The sequence below is a fragment of the Miscanthus floridulus genome, chromosome 12 (genome assembly GCF_019320115.1).
Source record: "Miscanthus floridulus cultivar M001 chromosome 12, ASM1932011v1, whole genome shotgun sequence".
Classification (NCBI taxonomy): Eukaryota; Viridiplantae; Streptophyta; class Magnoliopsida; order Poales; family Poaceae; genus Miscanthus; species Miscanthus floridulus.
This window is the reverse complement of record NC_089591.1, coordinates 42,973,545-43,000,586: the sequence shown is the minus strand read 5'-3', so window position 1 is coordinate 43,000,586 and position 27,042 is coordinate 42,973,545. Positions and strand designations below refer to the sequence as shown.

The 27,042-nt window shown below is 41.7% G+C and overlaps 1 protein-coding gene across 1 annotated transcript; it reads left to right on the top strand.

Moving 5' to 3' along the window:
- Positions 1–5,559: 5,559 nt before the first annotated feature.
- LOC136495777 (uncharacterized) lies at positions 5,560–26,450 on the top strand. The gene is made up of 3 exons (XM_066491609.1): positions 5,560–5,760; positions 6,480–6,868; positions 26,282–26,450. The coding sequence occupies exons 1-3, from the start codon at positions 5,560–5,562 to the stop codon at positions 26,448–26,450; spliced, it is 759 nt and encodes a 252-aa protein (XP_066347706.1).
- The last annotated feature ends 592 nt before the right edge of the window (positions 26,451–27,042 follow it).

Below are 27,042 nucleotides of genomic sequence, written 5' to 3'. Positions count from 1 at the left end.
ACTCATAACAGGGGCTTTCTGCTGCATCGGTAGTAAGCTTGCCGATGGATTTGAACTAGGTGTTTGAACCAAAGGCATCTAGAAACCTCCAGGAGTTGGTTGCACAGTAGTTGCTGTGGCATATTGAGGCACTTGGGCCATCGGCGAAACAACCGATGGTATAGGAGCTTTTCCTACTGCGTCAAATACTTGAGGTAACCCAGGATTGAAAGCAGATGACTCTAGAGGCATACCATATCCCCACCAATTAGCAGGAATCTGGCTATTTTGAGACATAGGGCCTGACATAGCTGATGCCGCTAGATCTGTATTAAGCTGAACTCGTCCTACCGGATCTGATCGTATCGGTGTAGATTGAATATTAGGTAAGCCTATCGATACTAGAGGAGAAGTAACTTATGTACCCACAACGGCCGAGGGAGCCGATGGAGTATTAACAGATGCCGGCTCTGGTTGGTGATAGGCAGGCCCAACATAATGTGGTGACGCTTGTCCTTCTTTGAGAGTTCGAACCACAGCATTATGAACAGTATTGGATAGTACATTGGAATGATTAATCAAAGTATAATTTACTGCAGAATTAACCATCTCTTGAAGTTTACCAGGATTGGAGTCAAAGGTAACCTGCGGAGGCAACGGTAAATCTTGCTTCTGGATGACTTGTCCACTCTTGTTCAGGCTAAACGATTTCAGACAAAGCTGCCTGTATTCTTCTACAGCTTTTTCCATAGCCTGCCTCTGCTCTTCCTTAAGATCTTCTTCTGATACCGCGATAATGTTCTCTGAATTGATCTCGGAATTGAACATATTGATCGGATTGATTGGTCCCACCGAGTGTGCCAAAAGATGTGTTGATGCAAAAGTGGATCTGCAAACACAAAGGGCTAATACCCGAATCGATATCCAAAGCATGCCAGTCGATTTGACCTATTAATCGACAAGGATGAAGATACGAGCACTTTGGTCCTGACAACAGCGATACGCCCGGAAGTCATGGCCAAGAGGTACTCACGTGGAACTCGAGAATCGCCGAAGGTTGCACTGCGATGCAACTCGCCGAATCAATGAGAACTCGTAAAAAGAAAAATATGCAAGTTGATGAAGTCGCCGAAAAGTAAGTAGATGCAAATAGGAGTAAAAATTGGTTTTGATATTGATTGATATATTTTTTACATTGCCCTTCAATCTATATTTATACCCTGATCTAAAGAGACATAACCAAACATAACTAGGACACCAAATCCATACATAAGGAAATACGTGACTCTTACATGAATCATGTTCTAATAAATACAGAAAAGGAAATCAACTCCTATCTATTTCCCTGTCCGCCTCAATTACGATGGAAATCTCACCGACCTCCTTTCCATCGGCATACTTCCTGTTTCATCGGCAGTAGTCTTCAAGCCTTCCCTCATCGATATCGACAATAACACCTCCAACCTCATTGGCAACGCCCGAATCTAAATCAACCTTTCCATCGACCACCACCAGTCATCGGCAACCATCTTTACAAGCTGACTTTCATCGGCTGTCAGCGTATACAGTAACTTTCCTCCTACCGATTAGTCCACTCCGATCATTTTGACGCGTGCAAAAAACGGTGTCAACAGGTGGTCACCACCACCCTGAGGGTGGTGCCACCGCCACCCCTGTCCGGTGCCCATGACCAGTCAACCTAGCTGTTATGTGACATTAAAGGGGCACTGCCACCCCTAGAGCGGTGCCACCACCACCATGTCTAGTGCCCTCATAGAAAAGGGATCTTTGCTCCAACGGCTCTATTTGGGACTAAGTGTCCATGCTTGGGGAGTGCTTGGGAGCCCTCTAACTCACTTGTGTTTGATAGTGATCATCCAATCGAGTGAGTGAGCGATTCTAGTGTGATTGCATTGTGAGGTTGCATCGAGTGGCACGAGGTGATTGAGTTGCAAGTCGGTGGTGCTTGTTACTCTTGGAGGTTGCCACCTCCTAGACAGCTTTGTGACTTCTGACTCTGTTAAAGCACGTGAGAAGATTGTGCAGTGCTCCAGAGGAGGATTTGTGAGGGGTATTGTGCTCACCTCATGGGGATCGCGAAGAGCAACTCTAGTCGAGTGTGTCATTGAGCTACCCTCACTTGGCTTGTGTGGTTCTTGCGGTGTCCAACATGTGGACAAGGTTCATGGAACACCTCTTAACCACCGAACCACCAAGTGAGCGGTCGACACATAAGGGACGTAGCTTGGTGGCAACCAAGTGAACCTTGGGAGAAAATCATCGTGTCAACCATGTCTTCCCGTTGGTTTGCAACACCGTTACACAAGCTTGTATTTACTTTCACATACATTGTGCTTGTGTAGTTACTCTTGCAATTAGTTGGCTTGTGTAGCTTGCTAGTTACCTTCTTTCTTGTGTAGCTAGAAGTAGCTCCCGTTGCGTGACTAATTTGGTTTGTGTAACCTAATTAGTCACATTGCTTAGTTTGTGTAGCTAAGTAATTTGTGCTCTCTAATTTGGCATTGGTTGCCTTGTTTTTTAGCATTGCTAGTGAGCTTAGGAGCTTTGTGCTTTTGCTTACTAGTTGTGTAGGAGCTCCCTGGTGTGCAAAGTTCTAGTGGCATAGGTTTGTGTGACCTTGCTCCCTAGAATTGGTTAGGTGACCTCTTGCTAGCCTGGTACCTTTTTGCTTAACTAAGATCTTTTATAAGGTTCTTGAGAACTTAGATAGAGGGGTGTAGTCTTGGCTAGACCGATAGTTTTAATTCCGCATTTGTTTTAGTTAGCTGGCATGATTAATTTTAGAAAGGATTATTCACCCCCCCCCCTCTAGTCTGCCATCTCGACCCTACAATGGAGGAGGATGTGGGGGAGGCAGAGAGTGCGGCTCCAGGGATAGAGGAAGGCTGCCGAGATGTGGTTTAGCTCAAGGAAGTGTTGAAAGCCCTCAAATGATGAGTTTCAAAAGACAATATTTGAATTATGTGAGGCTTAATTAGTATTAAATGTGTATCTTTAATTCTTGAGTATATGTATGTCGTACTATCAAGAGAGGTGCAACACTAAGTGCTAGATGTGACCTAGTGAAACCATCTAGGCCCCTAGTTGGGTTTCGGTGATTAATGATGACACAAGATTACTATGACTAACGTATGTTTTGCAGAGACAATTTGAGTTAGGTCATGGTAATGATGATTGTTTGGGCAATTATGGTTTTCATGCCCCTATCGATGAAAATCATTTTGGTTTTCAAAGGATGGATGACAAGGTTAAGAATAGACAAGTTCTAAGTGTAGTTTGGCATTAGAGAGACATTTAGAGTAGTTTAGGACTTTGTTTTTCCTTTGGCCATACTATCAAGGGGGTATGAACTAGTAGCTTGACCTAGGTGAGTCTAATAGATTAGGTGTGGTGCACACTTGTCAAACTTAGCACTAGGTAGCTCAGGAATAGCCCAAAGATCAAGTGGAGTCAACTTCATTCACAAAGGATTTTGAATTGGAAGTGAATGGAGGGTCAAAATGTTGATCGGACGATGGTTTGGTGATGATAGGACTCACAGGTGCTGCGTCCAGTCAATGATCAGTGCACGTAGCAGAAGCCAAGGAGCGACCGGACGCTACACAGTGATTGTAACTAGATGCGCCTCTAGTCATATCTATAGCAGTGGGGCCTCGCTGTCAGGGTGGATCGGACGCTAAATAGTAAATGATCAGACTCTAAGTTTGCAGCGTCAGGTCGACATCAGAGAGGGTCTAGAGATAAAAATTCTTGACCAAACGCATCTGATGGATGTTGACCAGACGCTAGTCAGTGTTAGGTCACGCCAATGCTCTCTCTGATAGGGTTGGCCAATTGCAGCTGTGGTGTACTGACATGCATGTTCGGTCATGAGGACCTGCGCGTCCGGTCACCTCGTATTTTGCTGAGTTGGACAGTAATAGTCATGTTTTGAATGGAGGAGTATAAATACTTCTCCTACTTTTCCAACTTAGCTCTCTTGTCCATTTGTTCAGCTGAGAAACATCTTTGGAGTGCAAGGGAGAGCAAGAGCCTAGTGGAGTGATTGAGATTTGAGAATCTAAGATTAAGGACCTCATTAGAGCATAGAGAGTAGCAAGTGTGCATCCACCTTTCTCATTAGGCTTGTCTTGGTCAAGTGAGAGTTTGTACTTGTTACTCTTGGTGATCGCCATCACCTAGATGGCTCGGTGGTGATTGAAAGCATGGTGATCATCCGGTGGAGCTTGTGGATGACACAAGTCATGGTATGAGCGGTTGTGGGTGATTCACCGCAATGGAGTGTCAAAAAATAAGCTCATAGAGAGTACTTGATCCTTGCGTGGATCAAGAGGGAGTTACACCCTTGCACGGATGCTCCAACGAGGACTACTAGGGAGTGGTGACTCTTCGATATCTCGAAAAAACATCAACGTGTTCCTCTCCATCTCTTTACTTTGAGCATTTACATTTGAGCAATTCAATTCTTGTCTTTACATTCTTAGAATTGTCATACTAGAGTATGATTGGAACCTAGAGTGCAAAACTTTTATGCGGTAGAACAATAGCAACACTTATAGGCATAAGGGGGTGAAATGGGCTAAGTGTAGGGCTTAATTATTGCAAGAAATTTAGAATTATCCCAATTCACCCCCCTCTTGGGCATCTTGATCTTTTCAATTGGTATCGGAGCCTCGTGCTCCTTAAATTAGGCTTAACCGCCTAGAGCAAGATGTCCCATGGGGATAGACCCCCTTCCATCTTTGAGGAAGATGATTTTCCTTATTGGAAAATTCGCATGGAGGCATACCTAGAGGCTTTAGATGTTGGAGTGCTTAGAGCCGCCTCACAAGGCTTCCTAAAACCTAAGGATCCCACCAACCTTCAAGGTGATGAGGTTGACTACGAGAAGTGGAATGCAAAGGCTAGAAACACCCTTTTTAGAGGCCTTTGCAAGGATGTCTTTAACCGTGTGCGGAACCACAAAGACACCCATTCACTATGGTCGTACATTTGTGCGCTCCATGAGGGAACCAAGAGTGAGCGTGAGGAACGCTATCACCTTGTGATGAAGAAGCTTAATTCATTTGAAGTGCTTCCTAGTGAAAGTGCTAATGAAATGTATTCTCGCTTGAATGTTCTTGTAGAGGAGGTCAAGTAGGCTTGGACTCACTCAAATGCAACCATCCGATGTTGTGAGAAAGATCTTAAGTGTCCTCCCCATTGACAAGTATGGGCATATTGTGATGGTGCTTCATCAAGGTGATCTTTTCACCACTATGCCAACTCAAATATTAGGGAAGATCAATACACATGAGATGTACATGCACATCACTCCACAAGATGGCTCTTCTTCCACCAAGAATAAAGATTTGGCATTTAAGGCTAGCCAAGAGAAGAGGGACAAGGCAAAAATTGATCATGATAGCTCAAGTGATGATGAGATTAATGATGCAAGCCTTACTCTCATGGTGAGAAAAACCACCAAGATGCTCAAAAAGCTCAATAAGAATGGTGTCAAGTTTGATGGAAAGAAGAAAAAAATTCTTCACTAGTAGCAAGAGGAAGCCCATCTCCGAAATGGATTGCTACAATTGTGGACAACTTGGTCATCTAGCCCATCAATGCCCTAAGCCCAAGAAAGACAAGTACAAGAAGAAGTACAAGGTCAAGAAAGATGACTCAAGTGATGATGATGATGAGAAGAAGAAAAATAAGCCATACAAGAAGAAGGATGGCAAAAAGGAATATCACAAGAACAAAAATGGCAAGGCTTACATCGTTGGTGATTAGCTCATAGACATTGAATCATCAAGTTGCTCATCTGGTGATGAAAGTGATAATGAGTAGGAGAAGGTGGCCGCTCTTGTGTTTGGGACTTCACTACCTCCACTGCCACCGCCGCCATCATCCTCTACACACCTATGCCTTATGGCCAAAGGTGATTGAAAGGTACAAAGTGATGATGATAGTAATGGTGACGAAAATGGTAGTGATAGTCATGAAGAATTTGAATCACCTTCATATGATGATCTAGTTGTCTTGCTAAATGACTGCACTAAAATCATAAGAAAGATAAGAGTTAAAAATGAAAAGCTCAAACTTGAGAATTAGTCTCTTTTAGCAAAATGTGACATAGCCGAAAAAGCTAGTTGTGAGCTTAGAGAAGAAAATGAAATTGTGTTATCCAAGCCCAAGGAGCTCAAAACTTCTAAAAAGGAGCTTAGAGAAAAACATGATAAACTTGAGGGGTTACACAATGAGCTCACCACTAGATACAACTTGCTAAAAGAAGAACACACCACTCTCAAGTTAATCATGATAATCATGTGCTTTCTCATGAGTATTTATCCAATGAACCGCATGATGCTACTAACCAAGTTGTTAAGATTGATATAGCCACATCATGTGATGACTTGATTGTTGAGAGCATTGAGTAAAGTTCTAGTAGCAAAGGCAAGAAAGTGGTTGAGTCTGACAATTATGATGATTATGTCAAGCTCAAAAATGAGAATAAGAAGCTTAAGAAAGATCTTCAAAAGCTAGCAACCACCAACACAATTGTCTTGGAGACACTTGACAATGATCATGACATGGCTCTTGAGAATAAGATGCTTAGAGAAGAGAACAAGAGGCTCAAGATGGAGAAGAATCTTGAGAGGCTATCAACTCATGATGAACTTAGAGAAGAAAATAAGAAACTCAAGTTGAAGAAGGAACATCTCAAGACTAGTTTGAGCAAGTTCACAAGAGGCCAATATCTCCAAAGTGAGCTACTTATGAACACCGTGATGAAGATGGATAGAAGAGGTATTGGATTCTTGGCAAATCAAGAGAAGAAAGCTAAAGCTCAACATCAACAATACAAGTCAAAGCCTAAACCAAAGAGGTTCTTTGAGTGTGGACAAGAAGGTCACTTTGCTCATGAGTGTGAAACTTCACCACCACAACCCTTGCCAAAGCATGCTAGACCCTTTGCTTTCAATGCTCACTATATGCTTAAAAAGGATTCTAGTGGAAAGATGAAAGTCATGTTCTTAGGTCCACCAAGCAAGAATAGGCCTAAGCAAATTTGGGTTGCTAAGTCACTAGTGAGAAAGTCAAGGGCCCTCATCAACTTTAGGTCCCTAAACATCAAGCTTGATCTCTTGTGTATGTAGGTGAACTACAAGACCGGTGGAGGTCATTGGGTTATTGATAGTGGTTGCACTCAACATATGACCAGTGAGCCTCATATGTTCACCTCACTAGATGAAAATGTGGATGGTTAAGAAAGAATTACATTTGGTGACAATTCAAAGGGCAAAGTACAAGGATTGGGTAAAGTTGCAATATCAAATGACCACTCAATATCAAATGGGCTATATGTTGCTTCATTGAGCTTCAACTTGCTATCCGTTGATCAATTGTGTGATCTTGGCTTTCGATGCTTGTTCACCGAGAAGCAAGTGGTTGTGTCAAAGAAATATGATGATCAAGTTACATTTAAGGGCTTTAGATACAACAACCTATATCTAGTAGATTTCACATCCGAAGATGCAAACTTGAAGACATGCTTATTCACCAAAACATCACTTAGGTGGCTTTGGCATAGAGGACTTGCACATGTTGGGATGAGCTCACTCAAGAAGTTAATGAAGAATGAGTTGGTGAGAGGTTTGAAGGATGTAAAATTTGAGAAGGACAAGTTGTGTAGTGCATGTCAAGCCAACAAACAAGTTGCTAACACTCATCCAACCAAAGCTTACATGTCAACAAGAGTGTTAGAGCTTCTCCACATGGATCTATTTAGACCAACAACTTATAAGAGTTTGGGAGGCAACCTCTATTGTATTGTGATAGTTGATGACTACTCTAGATACACTTGAGTGTTCTTTCTTTATGACAAAACCGAAGTGGACTTATGTTTCAAGAAGTTTGCCAAGAGAACACAAAATGAATTTAAAGTGAAGCTCAAGAAGATAAGAAGTGACAATGGGAAAGAATTTGACAACACAAATATTGAAGTATATTGTGATGAAGTTGGGATCAAGCATGAGGTCTCCGCAACCTACACTCCTCAACAAAATGGTGTAGTAGAGAGAAAGAACCAAACACTAATCACTCTTGCAAGAACAATGCTTGATGAGTACAACACACCTCAAGATCTATGGATGGAAGTTATCAACACCGCATGCTATGCATCCAACCACCTATTCCTTCAAAAGTTTCTTGGCAAGACCCCTTATGAGTTGCTCAATGGGAAGAAGCTGAATGTCTCTTTCTTCTGGGTGTTTGGTTGCAAATGCTATATCTACAAGAAGCAACAACACCTAGGGAAGTTCTAAAGACGTTACGATATTGATTTTCTTGTTGGTTACTCATCAAAGTCCAAAGCATATTGAGTATTTAATCATGCCACTGGCTTGGTTGAAGAAACATATGATGTGGAATTTGATGAATCTAATGGCTCCCATGGAGCACATGAGAATCTTGATGATGTAGGTGATGAATCATTGAGGGAGGTCATGAAGAATATTCAGGTTGGAGACATCAAGCCTAAGGATGATGAAGATAAAGTGCATGTGATTGATCCACACTCTTCATCAAATGTGCCACAAGATGATGATAAAGATGGGAGAGTAGAAAATAAAGATACTCATGTCTCCCATGATCAAATGGTGGCACAAGATCAAGATGTTGATGCTCCACAACCTCCTCCTCAAGTGATTGATAGAAGAAATTCGCCTCTAGTTCAAGCACATCCTTAAGATCTCATCATAGGGAGCCCTTCAAAGGGTGTAATGACTTGCTCTAAAAAACTTACTTTATTTATTGAACATCACTCATTTGTTTCTTGCATTGAGCCTAAGAATGTGGAAGAACCTCTTCAAGATCCGGATTGGATAAATGTCATGCATGAAAAATTGAACAACTTCACCTAAAATGAAGTTTGGACACTTGAAGAGTGACCACAAGATGCAAGAGTCATTGGAACAAAGTGGGTGTTCCACAAGAAGTGAAAGATCCTAATGGCTAGAGAGGGGGTGAATAGCCTTTTAAAAATTTCTACAACAACACTTAGCAAACCGGTTAGACAAATATGAGGCGAAGCGAGTGTTGTGCTAGCCAACTGAAAAACAAGCCACCTACCACAATTCTAGTTTCTATAATCTCTATCCACACAATGGCTATGTTACTATACTAAGTTAGTGTGCCCTCAAAGGCTAACTAAAGAGCCACACTAACAAAACTAACAAGCTCTCACGACTAGCTACACTAAAGAGCTTGACAACTAGTTTGCGGTAATGTAAAAAGAGAGAGCAAGATGGTTATACCACCGAGTCGAGGAATGAACCAATCAATCACAAGAATGAATACCAATGAAGACTAATCACCTCAGAATCAAATGATGACATAATGATTTTTACCGAGGTTCACTTGCTTGCTGGCAAGCTAGTCCTCGTTGTGGCGATTCACTCACTTGGAGGTTCACGCACTAATTGGCATCTCACGCCAAACCCTCAATAGGGTGCCGCACAACTAACACAAGATGAGGATCACACAAGCCACGAGCAATTTACTAGAGTACCTTTTGGCTCTTCATCGAGGAAAGGTCAAGAACCCCTCACAATCACCACGATCAGAGCCGGAGACATTCACCAACCTCCGCTCGACGATCCTTGCTGCTCTAAGCCATCTAGGTGGCAACAACCACCAAGAGTAACAAGCGAATCCCGTAGTGAAACACGAACACCAAGTGTCTCTAGATGCAAACACTCAAGCAATGCACTTAGATTCTCTCCTAATTTCACAAAAATGATGAATCAATGATGGAGATGAGTGGGAGGGCTTTGGCTAAGCTCACAAGATTGCTATGTCAATGCAAATGGCCAAGTGAGTGAGCTTTAGCCGGCCATGGGGCTTAAATAGAGAGGCCCCATGAATAGAGTCGTTGGCTCCTCTGTCTAGTGAAACATGGGCTGACCAGATGCGCTGGTCAGGTTGACCGAATGCAGGACGCCAGCGTTCAGTCACCCGATGCATGCCATGTGTCATCAGCCTCAAATGTTGAGTGCCCGATCTTAACGGCTAGTCTGCTTCACGCCATGTGTTAAGTTATGACCGGACGCACTATAGTGTAGGACTGGATACACTGTCACCCGGCGTCTGGTCACTTCCAGTAAGGTTCCAGAGGCGGAAATTCACGATCGGACGCATCCGATGGCTCATGACTAGACCTAGGCCAGCGTTAGGTCAACTCAGCCTCTCTTTGTTGCTTGCGTTAGCATACGTCACTAGGTGACTGGACGCACCCCCTACATGTCCGGTCCCTCTTTCCCTTCAGCGTCCGGTCAAGGGACTGAGGGCGGCCTTCACTGTGCGCCACTGACCAGACGCGGGGTCAGAGTCCGGACAATACAAAACTTCTCCTTTTGACCCCAAACTTCACCACCCTTGATCAAATGTGCCAACCACCAAGTGTATCACCTTATGCATATGTGTTAGTATATTTTCACAAATGTTTTCAAGGGTGTTAGTACTCCACTAGATCCTAAATATGCAATGAGGTAGAGCATCTAGTGGCATTTTGATAACCGTATTTCGATACAAGTTTCACCCCTCTTAATAGTACAGTTATCGATCCTAAATGTGATCACACTCGCTAAGTGTCTCGATCACTTAAATCAAAAAGCTCCTATCAATTTTACCTTTGCCTTGAGCTTTTTGTTTTTCTCTTTCTTCTTTTCCAAGTCCAAGCACTTGATCATCACCATGGCATCACCATCATCATATCATGATCTTCATTTTCTTCACCACTTGGAGTAGTGCTACCTATCTCATAATCACTTTGATAAACTAGGTTAGCACTTAGGGTTTCATCAATTCACCAAAACAAAACTATAGCTTTCAATCTCCCCCTTTTTGGTAATTGATGACAACCCTTTCACAAAGATATGAATTAAAATTTAATTGAATCCATGTTGCTTGCCCAATCATATTTACCATGTGTAAAAGAATATGGACAAGTTTCATGAACCCCAAATGGTAGCAATTGCTCCCCCTACATATGTGCTAAGAGTTTGGATTGAAACTTGCATATATGCTTAGATAGAAAATATAGGAGACAATGTCTACCAAAAGATGCTAAGGTATAAGAGATGGACCTTTGAAGCGTGATACCAATCAGAGTGCACCAATATACCATCCTTAGCACCATGAGTAACTAGACATACACAAAAACTAGAATACCCCATGAGATCAACATTAGAAGCAAGGGTCTAGTTTTCATAATATGATCATGAGTCTAGTTACTTAACTTTTGCATGCTAGTTTTTCATTTTATCATTCAAACCTACAACTAGCATACACCACATAAGCATGAATATTGAAATTTAAAACTTGTGCCATGCAAGGAAACATATGAAATGCTCATTCAAATGTATCCACCAAGTTTATGAGCTTGCTCCCCCTACTTGTGTGCTGAAAATTTTAATTGATCCCTTACTTTGTCATATCTCTCCCCCCTATGTCAATTTCTCCCCCTTTGTTATCTTCTCACTATCTTTTTCTCCCTTTGACATCAATAACCACAAAGGTTTAATTTTAAATAGGTTGAGATTATCAATGTCAATCAATGGGGTGAGGATCATTTTTCTAAATTTGATCCAATCTAGATCATTTGCCAAAGATATTTAACTCGGTTTGATCTAAGGACAAGCTTCTTCACATCTCCAAATAAGGGTTATCTTGTACCATGTTGAGTTAAACACTTAGAGCTCATTTTCTAGATCAAACACTAGGTTTACATGCCCACAAACGTGTCATATGCTATCACTAGATCAAGTCAAGCATAGAAGCAATAGTGGTATCATACAATTATCAAATTCATTTGATTTTCATAAATGAGTCTATTAAATGTGAAACATGACTAGATACACTAATCATGTCCTTAGTAAGGATGTATACCATGCCAATCAACTTTTACATTAGATTGCTCGAAGGAGAGGTATGTCATATAAGTGGGGGTGCATCAACACAAATTTGAGAAATCCAATATGTTCAACTTATTCTTTAGCTTGCAAAACCTTTTTCTCATCCAATGACTTGGTGAATATATTGGCAAGTTGATCTTCGGTGCCCACATTTTCAATACAAATGTCCCCTTTTTGTTGTTGATCTCTTATGAAATGGTGGCGGACATCAATGTGCTTTGTTCTTGCATGTTGAACCGGATTGTTGGTTAACTTGATTGCACTCTCATTGTCATATAGCAATGGCACTTTATTGAACTTGATTCCAAAGTCATTCAAGGTGGCCTTCATCCAAAGTATTTGTGCACAACAACTACCGGCGGATATGTATTCAACTTTGGTGGTTGATAATGCACCACTATTTTGCTTCTTTGCTGACCATAAAACAAGTGATCTTCTCAATAATTGACATGTGCCCGAGGTCCTCTTCCTTTCAACTTTGCATCCCGCATAATTCGAGTCAGAGTAACCAACTAGTTCAAACTTTACTCCTTTGGGATACCACAAACCAACATTTTGTGTATGCTTCAAGTACCTCAATATTCTCTTTGTAGCCTTCAAATGACTTTCTCTTGGTGAGGCTTAAAATCTTGCACACATGCATACACTAAACATGACATCCGACCTTGATGCGGTTACATAGAGTAGGCTTCCAATCATAGACCGATATAATTTTTGATCCACCATATTGCCACTTGCATCACTATCCAAATTGTCTTTTGTCCCCATTGGTGTGCTAATGGCTTTGCTATCACTCATGCCAAACTTCTTGAGCATGGCCCCGTTCGGCTTACCCCATATCTGGCTTGTTTGGCTTGTTTTTTTAGCTGAAATAGTGTTTTTCTCTTACAACAATTCAGTCAGAACAATGTTTTTCAGTCAGTTTCAGCCAAGATTCAGCAAGCCGAACGGGGCCCATGTCTTTGATGTACTTGCCTTGACTCACAAATGTACCATTCTTCAATTGCTTGATTTGAAGACCAAAGAAGTAACTTAGCTCCCCAATCATAGACATTTCAAACTCATTAGTCATCATCTTTCCAAACTCTTCATAAAAATCTTAATTGGTTGATCCAAATATGATGTCATCAACATAGATTTGCAACACAAATAAGTCTTTTCCAATCTTCTTGGTAAAAAAGTGGTGTCAACCTTTCCCATCATGAACCCTTTAGAGAGTAAGAAGTCCCTCAATATCTCATGCCATGCTCTAGGTGCTTGCTTTAAGCCATACAATACCTTCTTCAACTTGTACACATGGTTGGGCTTCTTGTCATCTTTAAAACTGGGAGGTTGCTCAACATATACTTCCTCATTGATGTAACCATTGAGAAATGCACTCTTAACATCCATTTGATAGAGCTTGATGTTGTGGGCATAAGCATAGGCTAGAAGATTCTAATTGCTTCCAATCTAGCAACCGAGGCATATATTTCTCCAAAGTCAAGACCTTCAAGTTGTGTATATCCTTGTGCTACCAATCTTGCTTTGTTCCTTACTACTATCCCATCTTGATCTTGCTTGTTTCTAAAAACCCATTTGGTTTCAATCACATTGTGTCCCTTTGGTCTCTCTACTAATTCCTATACTTGATTTTTTATGAAGTTATTTAATTCTTCATGCATAACATTCACCCAATCAACATCCTTCAATGCTTCATCTATGTTTTTTAGTTCAATAGATGACACAAATGAGAAATGCTCACAAAATGAAGTCAATCTTGATCTAGTTTGCACACCTCTTGAAATATCACCAATGATAGTGTCCAATGGATGATGCCTTGCAATATTGGTTGGTTGGAGTATTGAAACTTGATCACTTGCACTTGCTTGATCATTTGGTTGAGATGATGTACTAGCCACTTGATTTTGTTTATTGTCATGAGAGCCATTTGTACTAGCTTGATTTGTATCGTCTAGCATATTTGTGTTAGAGAGCACTTGCACTTGTTCATCTTCATCATCGTTCACTTGCCTAGGCCTCAATTCACCAACATCCATATTCTTCATGGCTTTTGAAAGTTGAATGCCTCTAACATCTTCTAAGTTCTCATTCTCATCTTGGGAACCCTTGGTTTCATCAAATTCAACATCATGAACTTCCTCAAGAGTACCACTATCCAAATTCCAAACTCTATATGCTTTGCTAGTAGTTGAGTATCCAAGTAGGAATCCTTCATCACATTTCTTGTCAAACTTGTCCAATCTAGTGCCTTTCTTCATGATATAGCATTTGCAACCAAAGACCCAAAAATATGCAATGTTGGGCTTTCTACCATTCAAGAGCTCATATGGTGTCTTCTCTTTTAATGGATGACAATAGAGGCGGTTGCTACAATAGCAAGCCATGTTGATAGCTTCGGCCCGAAAAGATTGACTCATATTGTACTCACTAAGCATAGACCTTGACATATCAATGAGTGTTCTATTCTTCCTCTCACAAAGGCCATTTGATTGTAGAGTGTACTTGGCCGAGAATTGATGTCTAATTCCAAATTCATCACACAACTCATCAATTCTAGTGTTCTTGAACTCACTACCATTGTCACTTCTAACTCTCTTGATGGTTGTTTCAAACTCATTGTGAATGCCCTTAACAACTGATTTGAATGTTGCAAACACATTACTCTTGTCCACTAGAAAGAATACCCATGTATATCTAGTGTAATCATCCACTATCACAAAGTCATATTTGTTGCCACCAATACTAGTGTATTGAGTTGGCCCAAACAAGTTCATGTGCAATAACTCAAATGCCTTACTAGTGCTCGTCATGCTTTTTTAGGATAGGTGTTTTCAACTTGTTTTCTGGCTTGACAAGAGCTACAAAGCTTATCTTTCTCAAACACTACATCTTTCAAGCTTTAACCAAGTTATGCTTGACCAATCTATTCAATTGTTTCATGCCAACATGACCAAGCCTTCTATACCATAACCCACCCATGCTAGACTTAGTGAACAAACATATAGATAATTGAGCTTCACTAGCATTAAAATCAATCAAGTATAGATTCTCATATCTAAAGCCCTTGAAGATCAAGTTAGTCATCTACACTTATGATCTCTACATCATCTATCCTAAATATGCATTTGAATCCAAGATAACACAATTGAGCCACGGATAGCAAAATGAAGTTCAAGCTCTCTACTAGCAACACATTGGATATGCTCATGTCATTGGATATTGCAATCTTACCAAGCCCTTTGACCTTGCCTTTGCCATTGTCACCAAATGTGATACTATCATAACCATCATTGCCATTGGTATTGATTGAGTTGAACATTCTTGCATCACTAGTCATGTGTTGAGTGCACCCACTATCAAGAACTCAATTCCTTCCTCCGGCTTTGTAATTGACCTACAAAAGAAGATCAATTCTTTTTAGGTACCCAAACTTGCTTAGGTCCTTGAAGGTTAGTGACCAAGCTCTTTGGAACCCAAATGACTTTCTTCTTTGAGCCCATCCATAGTGTACCAGTGAACTTAGCTTTCACACCATTTGTACCCTTAGTAAGCATATAAAAAGAATTAATCTTAATTGAGGATACATTAGTATTTTTGCTCTTGTTCTTGCACTCATGCTCTTTATGATCAACTTGCTTGCAACTAGTGCAAAATCGACCATTGTTCTTCACAAAACTTGTCTTGTGAGGAGCAAAGGTTGCCTTGCCTTTTTTGGGGGTATAGCCCAATCCCTTTTTATAGAGAGAAGCTCTTTGGCTACCCAAACACATAAGCAAGCGGTCCTCACCACCATAGGCCTTAGCCAAGGTGTGAGTGAGCTCATTGACCTCCTTCCTAAGGGTCTCATTCTCAACCATTAGTTAGGCATCACATGTAAAACCATCACTACTAGATGAGGTGAAAGTAGAAGTGCTACAAGAAGAGTTAGTGGGAGCAACAATGATATGCTTATAGAATGATTCATCAATTATATCACAAGTTAAGCCTACATCACATGTCTCAACATGCTTCTTCTCATTTTGTTCAGTAAGCAAAGAGGAATGAGCTTTTTCAAGCTTCTTGTGAACCTTGCCAAGCTTCTCATGGTCTTTCTCTAGCCTCTCATGAGATGCACTGAGCTCATCAAAGGCTTGCTTAAGGACTTTTAGTTCCTTACGCAAGCTTTTGCATTCCCTTCTCTAAATGTCAAAGTGTTATTTAGCATCATCTAGCATGTCAAGTAATTCATCCTTAGTTGGTTCATCATCATCACTATCGCTCTCATTTTTATTTTTATTATCATGTTCCTCATCACTTCCATCATCACAAGTTTGTACCTTAGTGACCTTAGCCATGAAGCATGATGGAATGTCGAAGAGAGAAGGCTTCTCATTGATAGCAATGCTTGCAAGTGCCTTCTTCTTGGTGGTCTTGTCATCTTCACTATCATCATCATCACTTGATGAAGCATCACTATCCCAAGTGACTACATATGAACCACCCTTCTTCTTCTTCTTCTTCTTGAAGGTCATCTTGTCCTTCTTCTCTTTCTTTTTCTTCTTGTCCTTCTTCTTGTTCTTCTTGTTGTCATCACTATTATCGCTATTGTATGGGCATTGAGCAACAAGATGATCTTTGCTTCCATAATTGAAGAACCTTCTTGATTCTTCGTTGTTCTTGGATGAAGACTTCTTTCTTCTAGCATAGCAGCCCTTCTTCATCATGAACTTGCCAAATCTATTGACAAAGAGAGCCATCTTCTCATCATCCATCTCATCAAAGCTCAAGTCTTCATCTTCACTTGATGATTCTTGCTTTGCCTTGCCCTTGGATGATGTGGCCTTGAACGCCACACTCTTCTTCTTGTCATATTTCTTCTCCCTCTTTTCTTCCTTCTCATCATCATCTCTATATGTATCATCGGTTATTATATCTCCCAATACTTGGTTTGGTGTCATGGTGTCCAAACCACTCCTCACTAGAATAGTGACCAATGTGTCAAATCTTGAGGGTAAGCATCTCAAGAACTTATGGGAGAAGTCGTTGTCCTCCACCTTCTTACCAAGTGCTTTGAGATCATTGACAAGCACTTGTAACCTATGAAACATCTCCGGCACACTTTTATCCTCCTTCATCTTGAAACTAGCAAACTTCTTATTGAGGATATATGCCTTGGCACCCTTCATAGCTTGAGTGCCCTCAAATGATTCCTCCAACTTCTTTCAAGCTTCATGAGCTATCTCAATGTTCTTGATTTGCTCAAATGTTCTCTCATCAATGACATCATGAATGGCACTAAGAGCAATGGCATTGTATTGGAGAAGCAATTCTTCTGCGGCGGTGGGATTCTTTGGATCTTCTATCTCAATCTTGGACTCTACCACTTTTCAAACCTTCCTATTGATTGACTTGATATATGTTGTCATCTTAGCCTTCCAATAGGGATAGTTTGAGCCATCAAATTGGGGTGGCTTCTTGGTGTTGTTGATTTGAGCCATTTTGACACCGAAGGTTGTTAAGCCTCAAATCACGGTGATCACGGCTCTGATACCACTTAAAAGGTCCTAATGGCTAGAGGGGGTGAATAGCCTATTAAAAATTTCTACAACAACACTTAGCAAACCAGTTAGACAAATATGAGGCGAAGCGAGTGTTGTGCAAGCCTACTAAAAAGCATGCCACCTACCACAATTCTAGTTTCTATAGTCTCTATCCACACAATGGCTATGTTACTATACTAAGTTAGTGTGCTCTCAAAGGCTAACTAAAGAGCTACACTAACTAACAAGCTCTCACGACTAACTACACTAAAGAGCTTGACAACTAGTTTGCGATAATGTAAAAAGAGAGAGCAAGATGGTTATACCATCGAGTCGAGAAATGAACCAATCAATCACAAGAATGAATACCAATGAAGACCAATCACCTCAGAATCAAATGATGACACAATGATTTTTACCGAGGTACACTTGCTTGCCGGCAAGCTAGTCCTCATTATGGCGATTCACTCACTTGGAGGTTCACGCGCTAATTGGCATCACATGCCAAACCCTCAAAAGGGTGCCATGCAATCAACACAAGTCATGAGCAATTTACTAGAGTACCTTTTGGCTCTCTGCCGGGGAAAGGTCAAGAACCCCTCACAATCACCACAATCGGAGCCGGAGACAATCAGCAACCTCCACTCGATGATCCTCGCTACTCCAAGCCATCTAGGTGGCAGCAACCACCTTGAGTAACAAGCGAATCCCGCAGCGAAACACGAACACCAAGTGCCTCTAGATGCAATTACTCAAGTAATGCACTTAGATTCTCTCTCAATCCCACAAAGATGATGAATCAATGATAGAGATGAGTGGGAGGGTTTTGGCTAAGCTCACAAGGTTGCTATGTCAATGCAAATGACCAAGAGAGTGAGTTTGAGCCGGCCATGGGGCTTAAATAGAGAGCCCCCATGAATAGAGCTGTTGGCTCCTCTGTTTAGTGAAACACGGGCTAACTAGACACGTCGGTCAGGTTGACCGGACGTAGGACCCTAGCATTTGGTCACTCGATGCTCGCCACATATCATCAGCCTCAAATGCTGAGCGCCCAATCTTAACGGCTAGTCTACTTTGTGCCACGTGTTAAGTTACTACTAGAAGCACTATAGTGTAGGACCGAATGCACTATCGCCTAGCGTCCAGTCACTTCCAGTAAGGTTCTAGAGACGGAAATTCATGACCGGACGCATCTGGTGGCTCATGACCGGACCCAGGCCAGCGTTAGGTCAACTCAGCGTCTCTCTATTGCTTGCATCAATGTACGTCACTAGGTGACTGGGCGCACCCCCTGCGTGTTCGGTCCCTCTTTCTCTTCAGCGTTCGATCAAGGGACCGACGACGGCCTTCACTGTGCGCCACTGATCGGACGTGGGGTTAGAGTCTGGTCAATACGAAGCTTCTCCTTTTGACCCCAAACTTCACCACCCTTGTTCAAATGTGCCAACCACCAAGTGTATCACTTTTGTGCATGTGTTAGCATATTTTCATAAATGTTTTCAAGGGTGTTAGTACCCCACTAGATCCTAAATGCATATGCAATGAGTTAGAGTATCTAGTGCCATTTTAATAACCGCATTTCGATACGAGTTTCACCCCTCTTAATAGTATGGTTATCGATCCTAAATGTGATCACACTCGCTAAGTGTCTCGATCACTTAAACCAAAAAGCTCCTATCAATTTCACCTTTGCCTTGAGCTTTTTGTTTTTCTCTTTCTTCTTTCCCAAGTCTAAGCACTTGATCGTCACTATGGCATCACCATCATCATGTCATGATCTTCATTTGCTTCAACACTTGGAGTAGTGTTATCTATCTCATAATCACTTTGATAAACTAGGTTAGCACTTATTGTTTCATCAATTCACCTAAACCAAACTAGAGCTTTCAACAAGAAAGATGATCAAGGCATTGTTGTGAGGAACAAGACAAGTCTAGTTGCAAAGGGGTTCTCTCAAGTTGAAGGTTTGGATTTTAGAGAGACCTTTGCACTGATTGCAAAACTTGAAGCTATTCATATCCTCCTTGCATATGCATCACATCATGAAATGAAATTATATCAAATGGATGTTAAAAATGCATTTTTAAATGGCTTCATAAATAAACTAGTCTATGTTGATCAACCTCCCAGGTTTGAAAACCCTAGATATCCTAATCATGTTTATAGGTTGTCCAAGGTGCTATATGGGGTAAAGCGAGCCCCAAGAGTTTGGTATGAGCGCCTTTGGGATTTCCTCATTGAGAGGGGCTTCACCATTGGGAAGGTCGATATCACACTATTTATCAAGAAGCTTGATGGAGAGATCTTCATTTGTCAAGTATATGTTGATGATATCATATATGGCTCAACAAATGAAGATTATTGCAAAGAGTTTGATGAATTGATGTCGAAGGAGTTCAAGATGTCTATGATTGGAGAGCTTACATTCTTTCTTGGTTTTCAAGTCAAGCAAATGAGATAAGGGATTTTCATCTCTCAAAAGAAGTATACCAAGGATCTTGTCAAGAGGTTTAAAATAGATGAATGTAAGCCAATCAAGACACCAATGCCATCAAATGGACATCTCGACCTAGATGAGGGAGGTAAATTAGTTGATCAAACTCTCTACCATTCTATAATTGGTAGCTTGTTATACTTGACCGCATCTAGGCCTGACATCATGTTTAGTGTGTATATATGTGCTAGATTTCAAGCTAATCCTAAGGAAGCTCACTTAGTTGCCGTTAAGAGAATCCTTAGGTACCTTAAGCACACACCAAGCATTGGTCTTTGGTATCCCAAAGGAGCTAGATTCCAACTAGTTGGCTATTCCGATTCAGATTATGCCAGTTGCAAAATTAATAGAAAAAGCACATCCGGAGGGTATCATTTGCTTGGTAGATCACTCTTGTCTTGGACCTCAAAGAAACAAAATAGTGTGACCTTGTCCACCACCGAGGTAGAGTACATTGCTGTGGGTGCTTGTGCACAAATCCTTTACATGAAGCAAACTCTTCTAGACTATGGTGTGGTTTATTATGGCTAATTTTGCACCTATTCTAGAGCAATCACTTGATTAAGCTAAAGCCAACATTAGTAACCATATCCAGGTTATCATATAATCATCATAACCATCATGTTCCATCCAGCGTTACTACGATGACGAGGCTCAGTCAAGTTTCTCACTATTCGAGAGAGACGGTGATTCGAATCGATTGCAACCAGCTAGGTAGAAATCCTAACACAAACCCACACTTCCCCCGTCGAGGTCGCGTTGGGTCACCTTTGGTACAACTCAGGACTCAACTTCGTGGGTTCGACTAGCACCGCACCCTCAGGGACTAACCAGCTGCCAGGATGCTCAGGCCTAGCCTTTCCTTGGATTCACATTCGGCTCCTCACACATCCTTACTACCTCCAGTGTGCAAACTTGTATAGAACGAGGCCTGGCTTGAGTTGAGCTACTCGGCTTCGCAGTCGAAACGAGTTATCCGGCCAGCTAAGTGAGAGGCTGCGTTCAAAATGACATGAGGTCCCATAATGATACGGTCCTTAACCAACATAGACGGGATAAATATGCAAATCCTGCTGCCTCTAAATCACCAGATCACGTCCTGTCTCCATTTATTCATCATCACATGGCTATTTTCCACGATAGCAAATATAGCCAACCGTGACCAGGTATCCACCTATACTGCAGGTGACATGAAATCACCCACTTCTATAGGTCTAAGCATGGCTAAGCATGGGTTGGCCTATTCATCTAGTAAGGGTACCGGCTTTTATATATATAGTGGACAAGGTAGGAAATATGTACCAACGGCTTCATTCAACTCCTATCACCTAATGCAGCATACAAAAGTTATACTTATGTACATTTGTAAAAAGAGAGGGTAGGAGACTTAGAATGCTCTAGGGCTTGCTTGGGATCCAACACTAGGTCAGTGTTTGTTAGATGACACTTGCTTGACGAGCATCTCTAGTTCAGGCATGAACTCTTGGGGTCCTTCCATCTTCTGGATCCGTCCACCAACACACCATCTTTGGGACTTATCCACCAACATCGTCTTCTGGTTCGACTCCAATATCATGTCCTTCCACCCTTCACATGGTTCATCTAGCGTACCTAAATAAGATGCACAATGCAAAGATATTAATACAAAGAATGGCCACAAGGGATGCATCATATAAAAGCATTCAAAACAAGCTCAAGGTTACACAAGAAGGCATTGCACCTAGAGTTGTTTAACTAAACGTCACACAATCTATTATAAAAAGGTAGCAAGCACATCAAACATGGCACACAAGTTAACTAAAGTTTAGCTATTACAAGCATTCATCAATCAAGAATTAACTAAACATGTTTAGCCAAACAAGAGTAAGCTAATGCAATCAACTTAGTACATGCACAGAATCTGGACAATAACACAGAAGTCACTTGTTTCAACCATAACTGGAGTTATAGGTATCAAAGAAAGGTGATCTTAGACTTTCTAAAAATCTTAGAAATTGTATACAACTTTGTTATTTACACCTAGAGATGATTCAAAGGTTAACAAGGTTGAAAAACACTAACAAGCAGATCTGCACAAACTAGGACAAAAAACTGACATGAACTTTAGAAATGCATAATTAGAGTTCTAATCATCCAACAAATATGATTCTTAACTTTCAGGAAATCTTATTAAGTTATTTATAACTTTCTTATTATCATCTTAAGATGATTTTACAGCTAATAAGATTAAACAACCCAATGAAGATATCTCTGTCCAGATTTGGACAGAACCTGCCATTCTATTTTGTACAGCTATAACCGGAGTTCTAGGTCAGCAAAAGTTGCGCTCTTAGACATTTTGGAAATATTAACAAAAGAACTACAACTCTTCTATTATCACCAATACATGATTCTATGTTTAAATAAGCTAAACAATATAATCATTCAAATCTATACAGAGCACATGCAAAAGCTGACAACAAAGTTGTAAAATCCATAACTCCTAATCCATCAGGCCTAAAATCACAAAATTTTAGGACAAGCAATATTAGGAAACTATGTACAACTTTGGTATTCAACATATCAACAGAAAATATCATTTAGGCCACGAAATCATCACCATACTGCTAACTGCTCTAGCAGCCACAACAGCAGAGATACAACTATATGCATTTATCATTTATGTTGTTAACAACTAACATTTTGTTGATATATATGCAGCTCCTAATCATAACCAAGCAATCACATTACTTAGCACCAATTATTAGAAGTATTACATGGCATAAACACATGTATCTATTAATAAACTTTCATCCTCTACTTATATATTGCAACATATATATTATTTTTAGTGCTATACAAGAACAACTAGTTTAGGGGCTGAGACTTTTATGAGTGGTAGATGTTATCCAAACATGGCTAATGCATAGATTTTACATGCTCAGGTTTTATAATTTAATTACTATGAAAAAGATAAATCTTAATTATCAATAAACAAGTAAGAACAAGATAAATATGAAATTCAATATTTTTTGCAAACACATGGCCATATTATATGTTATTATGGTAGCACAACATTATACAAAGGTTGAGGAACAACATTTTCTATTTTTACACCTTCATAAAAATTATAACTTATTTAAAACCATTTATTAAGCACTAAACAAGTTAAATCAATTATATTGCATCCAATGAATCTGAAATTTTTAACATAACACACATATAGCATCAGTAGCCTACCATAAAAATTTCACAGTAATTAGAGCACCACAACTCTAGATATGAATTTATTCCTAGAAAACCCTAATTTACAATAAATAAATAAAAATAGGAGAAACTTAGTACTAACACAAATCATATTATGACTCTACTGTGTAGATCTACTCACAAGGATCCAATACATCTTCATTTGCTATTTTATAATTTTTCTATGAATTAATATGTTTTTTTCAAAGCTTCAACCGATTATATGCATATAAGAAAAAGAAAAGGAAAAACACTTTTTCATCTGAAGCCCATAACTGAAAAGTTCTCTCTTTGACGTGCTTGCATCAGGAACCTTGCAAAGAGTTTCTATTCCAATGTTTGCCCTTCTTCTTCAACCTTTGTATAGAAACGAAGCAGAGCCACGCTGGCGACGTCGATTTGGCCGGTGGTGATCGTTGTCGGCCAGGAGCGGCGGTCTAGGGGCTCGCCGGGTCTAGGCGCTCCTGTAGAGGGGCGCTGCTCGGCCCATAGGCAACCCAAGTGGCTAAGCCACGGGTGCCGGCGGCTGCAGCAGCAGCTGCTCTGGTGTCTCGGGGCAGCAGACGATGGCGTGTCCTGGGAAGCATCACGGCGGAGGCAGCGCAACACGTGGAAAGGGATGACAAAGCTGGCTGGTATAGAGATAGTGCAGAGGAGAGGAATAGCGGTGGCCTAGGCGAGCTTCGCGCTGCTGCCATGGCGAGCGCTAGCGGCAGTAGAGCGAGAGGGAGCAGAGCAAGCATGGAGAGTGAGCAGCAGTGCGAGTGGCAGAGGTGAGGCTGAGAGGGAGCTCGAGCGTGTGTAGAGGCAGGGGGCGCGTGGCAATGGAGGTGGGGGCGCTGCCCTTGCATGGACACCACTAAGTCATTCCATCGAACACCTGGCACACGCGAGACTGCCCGACTTGGATGCTATTTTTCTAGATATTCCAAGCATATTCGGGCCTAGTGGCTTAAGGCAAAGTTGCTCTTCTCTAGCTGCTCTTCCATCCATATTAAGGGTATATGGCAATTAGAGTCCTCCATTAGCGGCTAATTAAGCCCGAAGTTGACACTGTCAATGACTTGACGAGGTTTAAGCCTTGCTCTGCTTGAGCTCCAATTACTTGGTCAAAACATGATCAAACTTGATCCAACTTCTTTCCAGACCTTCTTCATGAAATTAGCTCCAACTCTTATTTGTGGACCAACTCAAGTTACTTAATGAAAACACGAGAACGCGAGACGTTAACCGTCATTGCTACTGAAATTCCCAGAATTGGAATATTTTTTAGGGCTAAAAACAGTAGCAGATTCACTCTTGAGTCCTCTGTTTGACAAGCTTCGACATAGATTCAGCCCTTGGTCTAAAAACAAAGTTTGTAGCACACAAACTAAACTACAAGTTTCATTTATGGTCAAACCCTACCACTGGTACAGAAGTCAAAGTTTTACTTGTGTCAAAGCAGCATCATAAATATGCTTAAAATTATGTTTTTTGGTCCATTGAAGCATTTTCTTGACATTTGCTCAACATGAACCTTTCATAACTTTTGTTCATGAGTTGAATTAGGACTGTTTGAGCAAGGTTGCAAGGTTTGGTAAACATCCCATGTTTCCATTCCCTAACGAAGCAATTCCAGAAAGGTTATAATTTATCATTTCATGTGACTTCTTGGCTCCAAACTTCATGAAACTTTTTCAATAGTCAATGTAGATGAAAATAGATGTGAGGCACATGAAAGGGGCACCTTTATCATTACTCAGGCATACATTTGGAAAAAAGGTTTACCATTAAACACCAAGTGTTCTGTCTATTCCCAAAAGTTCAAGTTGGGCTCATTCCTATAAATTGACCTAACATCTTTATCACCACTTCCGAGATAAGGAACTAAAGCTCCTGATTACCACTTAACCTATCATGTTTGAGCTCAAATCCACTGCTTAGCAAGTGGCTAACACCAGGGGTGCTACATTGGGTCACAACAGTGTTCGCGCATTTTGATTCAAACTCCGACTGACATGTGGGGCACGTGCCTTCCCTTTCCCGTTTCGGCAATTGCCTCTATCTGTCACTCTCTTCTGTCAAGTGGGGGCGTAGGCATCTTTCCATTCCAAAATGAGTTGGACCACGCCCCTAACTTCTTCGTACGCAGCGTCGCCGCTAACCCTAACCGCTCGTCGCCACGCGTTGCATTCCATCTACGCCGTCCTGCCCACACCATCGCATCCGCCAGCTGCGCCCATGCCTCGCCTAGCCACCATGGCCATCTGTGCACCACGCACCTACGCTCACATCCTTGTGCCACGCCCACATCACTCCTCGCTACTGGGTATCTTCACCGAGTCTCACCATTGTCCTCTTCTTGTCAGGTGACCTCGCGTGCATTCTCTCAGTGGTCTAAGCCGCTGCTCCGGCGTTCCCTAGGCTAGCTTCAACTTCACCCTGGGTGAGTTCCCTAGACGCCCGCTAGGTGCTCGTCATAATGTCTCAACCAAATCCAGTGCACTGTCTTGATCCCCTTCTTCGCTGATTCTATTGCAGTGCCCTGGTTTGACGACCAGCAGCCGTGCTCTGGCGTTTCCCTGACCGCAATAGCTATTCTCAGGGTGAGCCTCTACCGTGCCCGCTATGTGTCTGGTCTTTTGCCTGTATCAGCACTACAACTCTTTTTGATCCCTTGTGACACTGTTTATGTGCACAGTGGCTTTGTCTTAACATCATGGTCAGTGACTTATCTTTTCACAGGGTTTGTCTCATCCAAGGTAGCAAGCCTTCTCCACATTCTTACCAATTGCTTGCTTCCACATGAACTTCACTCCTCTAGTATTATATGTTGCTTATATATATATATATCCATGCAACGTGTCAGGGGCGGCGAGTCGGTGCTTGTCAGTTGTCAGTGGCAGATAAACTCGAGGCCAAGCTCGCGAGTATGGATTGAGGCCAAGCCTCGCAAGTGTTAGTGGGCAACGATGGCATAGTTAGTGGTAGTGGTACTTGTAGTTGATCTTGTCAACGATTGTCAGTGATAGGGGGAGCAGTGTTTTTGTCAGTCTTTTCTCTCAGTGGTAGTTTATCCCTCTGTGGTAGTTGATCTCTTGCAGTGACAGGCATGGCTCGTTGCATGAACATCAGGGGTGGTTCGGTGATAATGAGAGGCGTCTGCCTCGTCTAACAGAGCAAGAAAAGGTGAAGGGGGCAAAGAAGATGGTTACAAAGAAGAAGCGCAAGCGTGGTGACAGCGGTAGAGAGAGCAGCAGTAGAGTGTGCTGAGAGAGGAGGTAGAGGGAGTGGTGTTCACATTGGTAAGGCCTAGTTTCACCTTGAAGGCCGAGAGCTAGGCACTGAGGGGGCAGAGCAGCCAGCGGTAGAGGAGCCTACTTCATAGTCAGAGGAGCAAGCAGAGCAGACAAAGCAGCCATGGCTTTGACATTCCAGCCGTACTCGCACTCAAGTGTCATCGAGGCCCGAGACATAGAGACGTCGTTCTTGTCCACCTCCTAGACCATAGGGTCCACCGCCAGTGGTCCACTTAGACTTGAGGGCAAGCCACAACAAGGTAGGTTCAGCAGCTATGCCTTGTTGAGTTTGAGCAGTGGTTCCCACCTCAGAGGGATGAGAGAGCTTCAGAGCAGTTCTACATAGTGTTGTAGGAGGATTTCTACAATGCCTACCTCCATAGTGGTGTGGCATTCAGGTCTCAGAGAGTGTGCTCCTTAGAGGCTATAGTTGTAGTTGTAGGAGAGTAGATCCATCCCCACCTCAGCTACCTGCTAGGTCTGGCAGATCTCTTAGGACGAACTAGTCGGTATATTCCATCAAGGATTAGAGAGTTCTATGCTTCTTTGTGGATTGACCGGGGCAC